At 34.6% G+C, this 13,503-nt stretch overlaps 1 protein-coding gene and 1 long non-coding RNA gene across 6 annotated transcripts in view; one reads left to right on the top strand and one right to left on the bottom strand.

Moving 5' to 3' along the window:
• acadvl (acyl-CoA dehydrogenase very long chain) overlaps positions 1 to 10,557 on the bottom strand; it is a 34,748-nt gene extending 24,191 nt beyond the window's left edge. For 3 of the 5 annotated variants that reach the window (XR_012382507.1, XR_012382509.1, XM_068222373.1), the window contains exons 1-8: positions 10,079 to 10,557; positions 9,457 to 9,526; positions 8,149 to 8,226; positions 7,849 to 7,921; positions 7,075 to 7,139; positions 5,932 to 6,066; positions 4,389 to 4,533; positions 3,215 to 3,344 (exon numbers count right to left, since the gene is read on the bottom strand). Coding sequence is in view for 2 of the 5 variants with exons in the window: in XM_068222373.1 (XP_068078474.1) it covers positions 3,215 to 3,344; positions 4,389 to 4,533; positions 5,932 to 6,066; positions 7,075 to 7,139; positions 7,849 to 7,921; positions 8,149 to 8,226; positions 9,457 to 9,526; positions 10,079 to 10,149 (767 nt within the window). In the remaining 3 variants the exon portion in view is untranslated. 5 annotated transcript variants of the gene reach the window in all.
• Positions 5,841 to 10,445, top strand: LOC141375342 (uncharacterized). Its single transcript, XR_012383237.1, has 2 exons — positions 5,841 to 6,630; positions 7,302 to 10,445. It is a non-coding gene; the product is annotated as an uncharacterized lncRNA (long non-coding RNA).
• Positions 10,558 to 13,503: the final 2,946 nt, after the last annotated feature.

Raw genomic sequence — 13,503 nt, 5'->3', positions numbered from 1 at the left:
TATATTTAAACTAATTGTAGAAAAGCAACTAAAGATGGGACAAACTAACAAAAATGTAAAAACAACTGCAGAGCACGACATGTAGTGAGCCATCGTCATTGGTGCCATCTTGTGTTAATTTACTGAGGCAAAATAATAGTTAATGGTGTTAATAGCAAGAATTGTACCTTTAACAATGTGACCAAAAATATGAATTAAACCGCTGTTGATTTACTTATGAAGTAAATTAACGCAAGACTGCATTTCTGTTCTTACAAAATGCATTAACTCATTTTTAATTTCTTGCTTTCTTACGGTATTTCCTTTTACAATTACTTTGATATCAACATGTAACTCAATCCCAGTTAAAATGTAAAACGACGACATACAGTTGAAGTCAGAATTATTATCTTCCCTGAACTATTAGCCCCACCTGTTTATTTTTTTCACCAATTTCTGTTCCCCAATTAATTACTCATTTGTAATAACTGATTTATTTTATCTTTGCACGATGACAGTAAATTATATTTTACTGGATATTTTTCAAGACACTTTTATACAGCTTAAAGTGACATTTAAAGGCTTAACAAGGTTGATTAGGTCAACTATGCAGGTTAGGGTAATTAGGCAAGTTATTGTATAACGATGGTTTGTTCTGTAGACTATCGAAAAAAGTTTAAAGGGGCTAATAATTTTGATCTTAAAATGTTTTTAAAAAAATTAAAACTGCTTTTATTCTAGCGGAAATAAAACAAATAAGACTTTCTCCAGAAGAAAAAATGTTATCAGACATACTGTGAAAATTTCCTTGCTCTTTTAAAAATAATTTTAGAAATATTTAAAAAAGAAAAAAAAAAAATCAAAGGGCTAATAATTCTGACTTCAACTATATATATTAGATTTTTACATTAAAGAAGCATCACTCGCATTTTCATTAGACAGTTTAACGGAAGTTATCAGCATGTTGCAGCTAATAAGGCAGTCTTAGTTGTTTTGATGTGGTGTTCTGTAGAGGTTAAATGATTGCTTGATTGTCGATTTTGCAGATTAAGCAGAAGATATGGGTTTATTTACCAGCTGAAAAGGAAGCTTCGCTATTACACAGCATGAAAGTAGCAACACACAGTATTCAAAAGTACTTATGTAGCATCTAGTGAACACACAAATTAAAGATTTGTAGTACATGTTCCACTAAGGCTAATAAGATGCTAACAGTTGCATTGTTGTATATATTCAGCTGGTCACTTATGCATTCATTACTCTGAATTTGCATATTTAAATTTAATCACATTAGAATGCAAAGTGATAGGCTGTTCACACAGACGAGAAACAAGTACAATTTCAGTTCTTTTATTTTAAACTTAATACATATTTCATATTTGTAATGATAATTGTAATTATCAATCTTTCTAAATCAATTAATAAAGTGTGAGAACGTACATATAATATACACTATAAATTAAAATACATATAATTCTGGTTTTCTTTCAATTTTTACATATTTCACAAAGAGTTTTTGCCCAGTCGATGGAATAGGAAGTAACAGGATTTAGGACACCCCCTTAACTATAGGTATGAACAATAAAAACCACAATGCTTGCTTACTAAGAAACACTAATAAGAACACTACAACTATATGTATATTTAGTTACTCGCATACATTTATAAGAAGCTAAAATACACTGTAAAGTCATCTGGCTGTTTCTAGACTTCAAATAAGAAGACTAAAGGAAGATACCGATATTTCAGATACAGTAATCGCTTTGTCATACCACAATAAGAAAACCCCCTTAACAGACCAGAAACACTGCTTTGAATGACTGTACAGCTAGGAAAGGCAAATATTAGTAATGTGACATTATTTGCCTTTTTAAAATGGACATGGATAAACTTAAAGGGATAGTTCACCCCAAAATGCTAAATTTCCTCATCATTTACTAAAACTGATGTGGTTCTAAATATATATTTTTTCTACTGTTAAACACAAAAGAAGATATTCCGACAAATGCTGACAAAAGCAACCATCTACATACATAGTAAAAACAAATAAACTACCATGTGTTTAAACTATTTGTGTCATTCATCAGCATATGCGTTCAACAGTAGAAAGAAACTCGAATCGTTTTTGAAAAAGTGGAGGGTGAGTAAAAGATGGAGGGATTTTCCATTTTGGGTGAACTATTTCTTCATGATATGTTTGAAGATAATGCCCCCTAGTGTCCACAAAAGACAATAACATCTTTTTTATACTGTGTTTTTGTGTATTTACGTGTGTGCGTATGTGTTTTTGTGACATATCAGGACACAAATCTGTATATTGACATGGGTATGACAGGTATTACAAAAAGGAGGTGAAATATGAGGACATTGGTGATGTCCTCATTTCTCAAAATGCTTATAAATTCTACAGAATGAGTTTAATCAAGGAGTAAAGCTACACAGTCTCCTGTGATGGTTGGGTTTAGGGGTAGGGTGGGGTGAGGGCAATACAATATACAGTTTGTTACAGTATGAAATGAATGGTAACCTATGTAATGTCCCTACTTTTCACAAAAACAAAATCACAAAAAATACAACATCTTGTATCATTAGAAATCTAATTAAACTTATTTAATAAATCATCAAATTTTACTCAAACCCACACTTGAAGTAAATTTCAAATGGTCACTTAAATTGATTTCTGTACCAGTATTTAAGGTAGTATTTTTTTATTCCGTCTCATTTTACACTCCAGAAGATGTTTACATTTTAAACACTTTCCCGCTGTGGCTCACTGGAGCTTTTGTTCAGTAATTGTGCACTGAATTTGCCAAGGACAAAATCCTGCTAAATCCTATAGGGTTGAATGAGCTGTGTGTACGTTTTCTGCGGGCTATAACTCTGCTACTGACTAGTGTTTTTTTTTTCTGTACACAGATAAAACTTTGCGTCCTCCTTATGCACTTCATTGTATTTACGTTTATTCTGGCTTGTGTGTGTGTGTGTGTGTGTGTGTGTGTGTGTGTGTGTGTGTGTGTGGCACAGGTATCAAACTTAATTCCAGGAGGGTCGCAGCTCGGCACAGTTTAGTTCCAACCCTAATGAAATACAACAGATCAAACTTAATTAAGTCCCTCAGGCTTATTTGAATCCTCCAGGCAAGCGTGTTGGAGCAGGTTGGCACTAAACTGTGTAGGGCTGTGGCCCTCCAGGAGCTGAGTTTAACACCCCTGATTTAAAGGGCAAGATCACACACCTGATCCAGATCTTGCTTCCGTTCATGGTGTAGTACTGGCCGCAGGGTGAGCGAACTGCGGTGGTTTTAATGGAGGCTGCATCAGAACCACTTGCAGGTTCAGTAAGGCAAAAGGCAGCAATGTTCTCTCCTATGAAACAGAAAATAGCAGTTTTATAAGCAGTAAGAACTTCATGTAAGCATACAAATATAAAGATTGTTTGTGGAAGGTTTTTTGAATTTTGAGATAAGGCCTATTTTAAGTCTTCAATATTTGAAAGCAGAGACATTCTCCACTTATTTATATATGTAAACATCACCATAAGCTAGTTTTCATATCCGCACAGCATATTTTGTTCACGATGCCGTGATGTCATGTATTTTAAGAAATGTATTCAAAATGAGAAGGTGAACTTTAAATTGCATTTTGAAATGTTTTTATATCAGTCAGATTTTTATTTACACATGACAGCATCATTTTGAATGCACTTTGTATCTTGTATGTGCATCAGTCAGAAAACAGTAATAAATCTTAAACACTTTCTTACCATACAGCATTTAAAAAAGCAGCATGTTAGCTGAGAAGTATGTCTACATTTATAATATTTAAAATACATTATGCAAGAAGTTTACAGATACCCCAAAACAGTTTTGCTGCAATTCAGAACTTTTTGATTTAGTGGCTAATTCCTATTCATTCGTATGATCTCATATGTACCATTTAGTACAAATAGAATGTGCCCCAATGACGGACAGGTTTAGGGGTGGGGTTGAGTGCCTAGCTTCCTTTTTTTAAATTGTACATTTTTGTACGGCTAAACAAATAAGCTACTAAACTGACAAAATGTAAAATAGTTGTTTTCTCGTAAGATCAGGCTAAATACCCTACCACTTCCACTGAAATTAAGTCTGAATTCAATGGAGGTTCTACTATCCCACAACTCAATAGGACATGATTAATGAATAAAGAGACATAACTGACACTAAAGTGTCATATGATAATGATAACATGGGGAATGTGAACATTTTTTTTATTGGAATGTTTCTTTAATGTCTGTAAAATAAACTCATATACTTTTAGTAGTACATTACAGCATAAAAAAATGATAAATAAGAATAAACCAATCAAAACTAGCTGGTTAAATCACCATTAAATTTGTTGCATGCCCTTTTACACTATCACAAGTTCACTCACCAGTAGCCAGCTTTGGAAGGTATTTCTCTTTCTGCTGAGGGTTACCAAAAAGCAGGATGCCCTTGAAGCCAATGGACTGATGGGCTCCGAGCGTAATGCCCACACCCAGATCATGCATTCCCACAATCTCCACCAATCTGGCATACTGTAAATAGAGCAGTTTATAGGTTGTTGACGTAATGTTGCATTTTCACTGTCACACATGACAACATAATTATATTCATTTTTATTTAAAATGTATTAAATAGTTAAATGTTTCTTTGTCTTCCATGGACTTCTTGTTATACAAACCATTAAACCATTAAATTGGAGCCAAATCTTAAAACTGCCCTATGGTGTGACGTACTCAAGCACAGTTCATTGAATGATATCTCTTATAAAATTATTTGAAAAAAAACATGAATACTGGTGCCGAGCAAAGAATAATTGTGAATAATTGCTTCCAAAAGAAAAGTTTGCTTTGACATGATATATGTATATATATATATATTTATTATGTATATGTGATACACACACGCATACAGTACATAGAAACAAAACTACAAAACACTTTTGTTACATGGATAATTAAAAATAAATATAACTTCTGTCATAGACATTTATTTTAAATCTGAATATGAATGAACATTTTTTAAATATATGCATGCATGTTTGCATTTATATATACACATAATAAATATACACAGCACACACACATATATTATGTCAAAACAAACTGGATGCAATTTCCGGTGCTTTTATGAGTGTGAAGAGAGCAAAGTCGTGACAACTACTGCCACCAAAAATTATTTTTAAATAAAAAATGTCTGTGTAATCAAATTAAATTATATCAGTTTAATTAATTGAATATAAAACAAAAATAACTATTAATTCGACAGTTCAAGAGAACTTTGAAAATTCTTGGGTGTAAATGAACTGCATGTGTTAGTGCTTAGAAGAAAAAGAAAATTGATGGTATAAATAAAATTAAAATATTTAGAATTAATGAATTGACCCCATTCAAGATCATGTGACTAAAATCCAAAGTGAAGCCCATGACCTGTGAATTTGTCTCAGTTTTTCACATTTAGCTTTGTTTTAAACCATTATAAAATTGTTAAGTTTTGAGGTCCTTTGATGTGACATTGGATATTTTTCAATAAATGGGACTAAGTCATGTGAAATAAAACGTTACTTAATTTCATAATAAATAAAGAGTGCTGCAAGAAGGTAAGAGTCCAACAAAGATAAATCACGCTCATGTTAATTGTATATACATAATATACTAAGACTAATAAGAGTTGTTTTTCTTAATTTTTGCACCATATGATTTTTTACAGTACAGATCAGTAAAACAGTAAAACAATGACAGTTAGTCAGTGACCCTTTATGTTTTCTCTAACATCAGACATCAAACTAAATAAATTAAACTACTCTTTTTTTGGTAGATATTATGTTTTATTTGTTTTGTTTCAAGCATTTTTACTGCATACTGTCAACAAACCACATGTATCCGTCTTATAGCCCTAATGATAGAAGAGTGTTGATGAATCTGCGGTCTAACCTGGGTGTTGGTGAGGCCCACGCCACCAAGATCTGCAGGCACCTGAAGACCAAAGGCTCCCATCTCCTTTAGACCCTGCAATGTGTGTTCCTCCACCTTCTCCAGAGCATCATTCTTCATCGGGTCATTCACCTCCTAGAAAGCCACACAGCCACAATTCAAAGACTACTACAACATCATTGTAAGTGTACAACATAGAAGCAATCAAGTTTGAGCCACACTAACAACCTGCAATTGTACTGATAACATTTTAACACAAAGGTCAATGACAGCTATTCTGTCTGCCCTAGATGAGACACAAAGTAGTGTGGGAAGACTGCATTTATTTGATTGATTTGCAGCATGTATTTGAATTAATAATCAAGTGAGATTTTGTGTGCATGTAAATCAGCTCCTCATTGCTGAGCAATTTAATGTAGCCAATCAGTAGCAAAGGTAATGTTTTAAATAAACATTGTAGGACAGCAAAATTGTGTGTCTTAAATGTTTGTGCTTCTATCAACAAAGGCAGAGCATGTATATAGAATGGTTACTAAAACATCTTCAGTTAACCATGAATTATATGGTGTAAGCACTTTAGAACTGAGTATCTACAATGAACATAGATTAATATAAAAGTATAATGTGCAACATAAATAACAATGTGCTTAGAAGTGAATCAATATTGGCCCGTCCTGTTGTTGACACCCTCTAAAGCAGGTCGCACACCAGAAGCGTTGCTCTGCAGCGCGCCGCGCAGCGCCACGCAGCGCCACGCAGCGCCATGTATTTTAGAATTCTAAACATAGGTTTCTATCAGGATACACACACCGGCGCCGCAAGTCGGCGGCGCCCAGCGATGGCTCAGGACGCAGTTCATTTTTCAGCCGCGCCACAGAGCGCCATCTGATTAGTTTCATGTTAAATATCATTCGAATGTGCGCGTCTGGTGTGTGATACTTTAAACTGTCATGTACGCGCTGTGTCGCGGCGCCGAGCGGCGCTTCTGGTGTGCGACCTGCTTAATGGTTACATTTTTCTCCTAATTCTCTCACAATTGTCCACTGGTTGATTTTTGCAATACATGTTTCGAATATGTTCAAATAATTAAAGAAATCAGTCCATAAAACAAAAGAAGTGATTCTAAAACTGAAATGAACTTACCTCAAAAAACTTACTGCATGGTCCAACCAGCTCCCTGAGGAACTGTGACTGCTCTTCATTAAGCACTATTAGGGTTAAGAGTAAACATTCAGAATTACATTACATTAAAAACATGGATGTGTGTTTAATGCATAAAAACAGCACAACAAAAACTAAAAGAAATAATATGGTACTTTTACGATAAAATCAACATTGTTTCATTGTTCGAAATATTCATGTTGGGCCAGGTCTAATAGGGTATATGCACAAAAACTTTTAATTTCAGAGAGACAATCCCAAGGCTTCCAGTGAATTGTCATTCCAAACAAAAGTAAAAAAAATAATAAATAAATAAATAAATAAATAACATTTTTCTTTTTTTCGCCGCAACCTTCACTGCCTGGCTGTGATACGATATAAAGTGGGTATCAGACCAAACAAGATGTACAATAAAATATATTTTTACACATCACATCTTTAAAATATGGAAATTAATTTTACTCCAGTAGTTTCAATGAAATATCTGAGCTAGTCTGCAGCTAATGACTGCAACTTCTTTTATACAGTTTTTCATCTCTTTTTACGCTTTACCAACCAAATGGACGCTTAAGTCTATTTAACGGATTATATGTGAATTACATTACAACATTGATGCTGTTAAAGGAACCTTATGAAATTGAAAATAGCCACAAAAACCTTTCATCGGAAGTTTATCACTGGCTAAAAAACACTAGCTGTGCTTACAGCCCATTATTGCATCTAAAACATGCTTTGGCACAAAGAAAACAAACTCACCTGAGGGATAGGGAAAGACCTGTGAAGTGCTGATTTGTCCCTTGAACATGTTGACAGCAAAAGACTTTGATTCCTAGTGAATTAAAATAAGTGTATACTTTCTCCATTATCGAAAGATTTCAATAGCCTGTCATTACCTTTATTATAACTAAAATTATCTCAACAAATATAAAATTTTAGCATTCCAACATATGATAAGACTCTTAAACACAGATTAAATGTGTCTGAATTTATAAGCATATAGTATACATATGCATAAAAGAATTTATACACAATATGAACATCTGCATAATTACTCACCACACTAACGACTGCTTTATCAACCGTCTCAGCAGTCGCGGTGGTGTCTCTGCTGACTACATTCTTGTCCAGAACAGCCTTAGCAAAAATAACAAGAGTAAGTTATCAGTCTGTTCACGTTTGTGGAACAAATCTACAGCATTCTTATGTTTTCAGTATTATACAAACATCACAAGTTAATATTGTACATGAAATAGATCAGGGGTTCCCAAACTATTTAGCCAGCAACCCCCAAAATTACAATGCCAGTGACTCGTGACCCCCAATATCCTCTGAGGCGATTATAAATATATAAACCTTACACACTGGCACACACATACCAATAGGCCCAAGTCTATTGACATTTAATTTTGAAGAACGCTACTCAGAGATCATCCTTCATGTTCAGTTGTGGCCTGTATTTATTTTTAAATGTACGCGAGTGCTGTAAAGGTGTCAGAAAGATTAACCTGGTGCTATAAAATCAATGTACTGTGTCTTTAATAAAACAATATCATCCCAGGGGTCGAATTGAATGGCTGATGGCTTTTTATTTGCATGTTTTTAATATAACTAGTAACTACTATTTTTTACTGCAGTAGGTTATGGATAAAATATGGTCTTTATAATAGTTTAATAAAATAAATTAGATTTTTGGAAATCACCAAGTGACCTCCATGTCATTGTCTCCCTACCTCAACTTTGAGGACCACTGACTTAGGTCACTAGTTTATTGAAAGTACATGCAATCTAAAGAACGAGGAAGGTTTCACATTTGGTGTGGACTTCTTAAGTTATTCTGACTGGGTTCAAGGACAGTGTGACAAAGTGACAGACAATTTCCATGGCATCACAAAAAGCCAAAAAAAAAAAAAAATGGCAGCCAAGTAGAGCAAAGAGCAATGACAAGGATCACATAACCTTCCCTGATAAGCCCTCACTCACACAAACAAAACAAATAATGTCTTCTTACAAAACAAACTGATACTGAATCAATCCTAAATAACTATATATGTCTCTTCCATCTCCAATTATAATTTCTAACACGTAGACTTGCTGTAGTTAAACCATAATATTTACGTGACACACAAGACCGCATGGTAAAACACAGACTGCCAAGCCTGTGTGTCATGTGAACTGGATGTGAACTTTACTCCAGATTTATATTATTGGGTGTCTCAGAACAAGCACCTGTTTTTTCCATGGGACCTTATTGGATTGGCCAGAGTAGTTCACAAAGTATGTAAGTGATATAACCACTTACAAAACAACGTTACAAAAAGTAATTATAAATACATAATAATAATGACATGAAGCCAAGAGTCTCACCTCTGCAGTTTGGCTCGCATAAAGACGAACATTCTGAACTCCCACAAGTGCTCCAGATTGCCGCTGTGCCCTGATAATTTGATCAAGCATAATCATAATTATTACATAATGACAGACAAATGTATTTTTAATTACCTTTAAGCATACATCACATGATGTATAAATGTATTTTCATGTTTTAGCTTTGCTATCCTTATATATGAGATTCAATATAATTTTATAAACATTTATCAATAATCAGCTTGTTTTCATTTGTTTATATGAAGCTAGCTGATATTATTTATATATTTTACAATTACTTAACAGGCTATGTAGTATATATAAACAGTAGTCAACATTTGAAGTGAATCGAAACATTTTCAAATTGACAAACAGAAATGAGTGTTGTTCAATAGGACTAGAAGAATTTCGATGAAAGGTTTTGATCCACTTCAAATGTTGACAACTGTATACATTATAAATTACCTACTTTATTTGACAGTCAACCTCAAATTTAAGTTAGTTGGCGTGTATATCCGATAATTTCCCCCCCCTCACTTAACGAAAACAGATAGTGATAATATTTTTAGTAACGTTAAACACAATAAGCTTTCTCGAGCTGAATGAAAACAGTGAGTCTCACCCAGTAATAGCCGGCTGCAGACGGAGGACGGAGCTGCAGATCGCAGGACTCGTAACTTTACGCAACAGCATTATTATGATGACGAGCAGGCCGAGATTCTTCTTTCTTGCCGAACGTTGTTTATCTCCGTTCAACCGGAAGTGTGGAACTTGCCTATGGATCGAATACGAATTAAAAAGTCAAGAAACGTTGATAAATAAAAGGACAACAACGTCCAGCAAGAGGTGAATGGGTTCTGGTCAAGACTGAGCGCCCTACAATGCAGCAGAACCTGTTTTATTTCGTCCTTGAGTGACTTTTCTCTTTTAGATTGTGGCTCTTCCCACCGCAGACCAGGACCCTCCTCCTGTGCACAATTGTGGCGACACACGAACACTTCTGATACAAAAGACTGAAATGAAATGGCAGTCAAAATATGAAAAGTCCTGTGATACGACGTTCCCTGAGTCACCGCGCTGCTTACCGACTACCGGAAGTACAGATCTTTTACGTTAGCACTGAAGGAAGAGTCATGTAACACCACTGATCTCAGATCAGCTTTTAAAGACACTTCGGGACAGGCGCTACAATACCGCCACATTTTGATTGGTTGAGCCTTACGTCTGTCATAGGATGTCTGTAGCTGTTGCTTAGCAACCATTCCACTATCAGTAATCTTGAAGATATTCTTGCATAGAAAAAAAACTAAAGAAGATATTTAGAAAAATGTTGAAAACGGGTAATCATTGATTTGCATAGTATAGGAAAAGCAAATACTATAAAAGTCAATGGTTACCACTGTTCAATATTTTTCTAAAATATCTTGTTTAGTTTTTGCTATACAAGTCAATAGTTCTCAGCTTTCTTCAAAATACATTCTTAAATTATATTAAGTATACAGTCAGAATGATTTGCCTCCTGTATAGTTTTTATATAGAGCTTAAAATAGCACACAGATGATGTTCTCTAGCTCCCTGAAACAGACCTTTTAAGGCTTAGATCCTAATTATGGTGACTGTCGCTTTAAATTTAAATGAGATTGTGCTCTTTTCAGAAGAGGGCGGAGCTACAAATGTCTATGTGTCAGCGTAGTGGCAAATGACAGAAATTACTGTGTATGTGTGTGTGTTTGTGTGTGAGACTGTGTGTTGTGTGATTCATACCCATAGGAGAATGAGCGGAAAGCCTTGAGTTCCACCAATGAGCTTCAGTATTCTAAAGTCTTTGTATCAGTTCAGTTCACAAAGAAATTTATTAGTTTTGTTTTGTTATGTGAACCCTTACTACATATTAAAAAATAACCGTTTGATTTATGAACATTTATTATAACATTGAAGGGGTTAACTAACACACCCATGGTATACATTCACAGAAAAAATGACTTCACCAGTCTTGTTTATTATTAAGGCAAAAAATATTGTAATTTTTATAAATTAGCAGATAAATACATACAGATTAAATATTGCCCGATTATTATTTGATGTATTTTTTTTTTTTTTTTTTGGTGGAGTTGCAACGATGAGTCACACACAATGTCGTTACAAAGTTCACGTACACACACACACACAGATACTAAGCAATTGTGACAGGATACACATTAATATTCACTCCTGTATGGATATCTGCTATGTTAATGTACAAAAAAACATTTTTTATTGCCACAAACCGGGACTGAAGCGTTTTCTTTTGTAACTGTGGTGACATGCGGCTGTGGTGATGAAGACAGTAAAATCACTGTAATTCATTAGAAACGTGCACGGTTTTAAAAAACGTTTTTAACATGTAAAACTCATTCTTGATCACATTTGATGATGATTTATGATCACAGCAAGCTGAACAGATCTTTTAATTCCAGTTGCTTTGCACACGTCCTGTCTTGTTGATATGAATATTCGTGTTACTATAGCCCCTTTCACACATACAGACCTTTCCGGAAAATTACCGGAAATTTTCCGAAAAGGTCTGTATCTGAACAGGCCCATTTACAAAAAACGGTAAATTCGTTCTGGCTATTTTCCGGAAAGAGAAGTTGTAACTTTACCGGTAATTTGCGGGAATGCTGCGCTGTCTGAAAGTAGAAGGAAGATTGCCGGAAAAAGTGTGTGTCATTCGGAAAAAGCGTGTTATCTGTCATTCTCACGCGGTAGATGCTCTGTTTAACTGTTTTCTTGCTAATAAAATGCTCAGTTTTTACGTACACTTACTTAACGTAATGTTAGTAGCAAATGCGCTTATGGCGCGACGCAACTGGCTCTTAAAGGGAATGGGAGATGAGACTCCGATTAATTTATTCTCAAAACACACCTATAACTCATTAAGAAAATAAACTCAGCCGTTTTAGACCATGCGCCACGGTGCAAAGCAGATTTTCCCGTCCTTAAAATAGCAAAAATGCATTCTGACACGCCCTAAAAGCATTTGAGCCGTGCGTTTTGCGCTCTGCGCATGGACTGTCAAAATAGAGCCCATTTTCTTTATATTACCCCAATTCGACAGAGGAGACACTATACCTACACACAGTTCCGTCCAAAAAGCTTACAAAAAATTATTTTCATTACAGGTGCCCTTTCATTCATATAAAAGGCACTCTAAGTCTCGATTAAAAAAAAAAAAAAAGTTTGGTTGAGTACAATGACCAAATGCCAAACCATTGTCTTGACTAAACAATTTATACACTTAATGCATTTAGAACATAGGCCTCAAATTGGATTCATGGAGGGCCACAGCTCTGCATAGTTTAGCTCCAACCCAAATCAAACTCAACTAATCAAGGTGTTCAAGACTACTAGACTATTAAGAAGGTGTGAACTGAAGGTGGTTGGAGATAAATCTGCAGAGCCGTGACCCTCCAGGAATTGAACTCGAGACCACTGATTTAGATATTTGACCTAATAACATGGGAACTCAGCAATACAAATACAGATTTGGATAATTGACCATAATCATTGTTTTGTATGTTAGTAACTGGTCTACAAAAACTAAAGCCTTCATAGAATTTTTCATCAGGAAAAATGGTACTATTTTAAATCGGAATGCTTTAATTCATTTAATTTAGGCTATACAATGCTATTCATTCATTGATGTATTTATTACTGGCAGAAAACAAGTTAATTTCCAGAGATTTTTAGCGTTAAATTGCAGAAGAAATAAAAAAATGATATAAAGGCACTCAAATGTTCACTAATTATTTCTCTTCAAGTCAAATTAATTAAATTAAAAAATAAGTCAACTTAACAAGTCTGGTGCGTGTTGTAGGTGAACCCAAAGCAAGTGTTTGATTATGCAGGATGGAGAATCTGATTTAAAGTTGTTTAAATGCAATATACATATAAACCCCATCCTCTATTATGTGGTAGTGCATGAGATAATGGATATTGAAACATATTAAAACAATATATTGACACAAAATCCCAAAGACGAGACGGTAAATCAACATGGAGAGAATA

This window comes from Danio rerio, chromosome 7 (genome assembly GCF_049306965.1).
Source record: "Danio rerio strain Tuebingen ecotype United States chromosome 7, GRCz12tu, whole genome shotgun sequence".
Lineage (NCBI taxonomy): Eukaryota > Metazoa > Chordata > Actinopteri > Cypriniformes > Danionidae > Danio > Danio rerio.
This window is presented reverse-complemented; position numbering and strand designations above follow the sequence as displayed.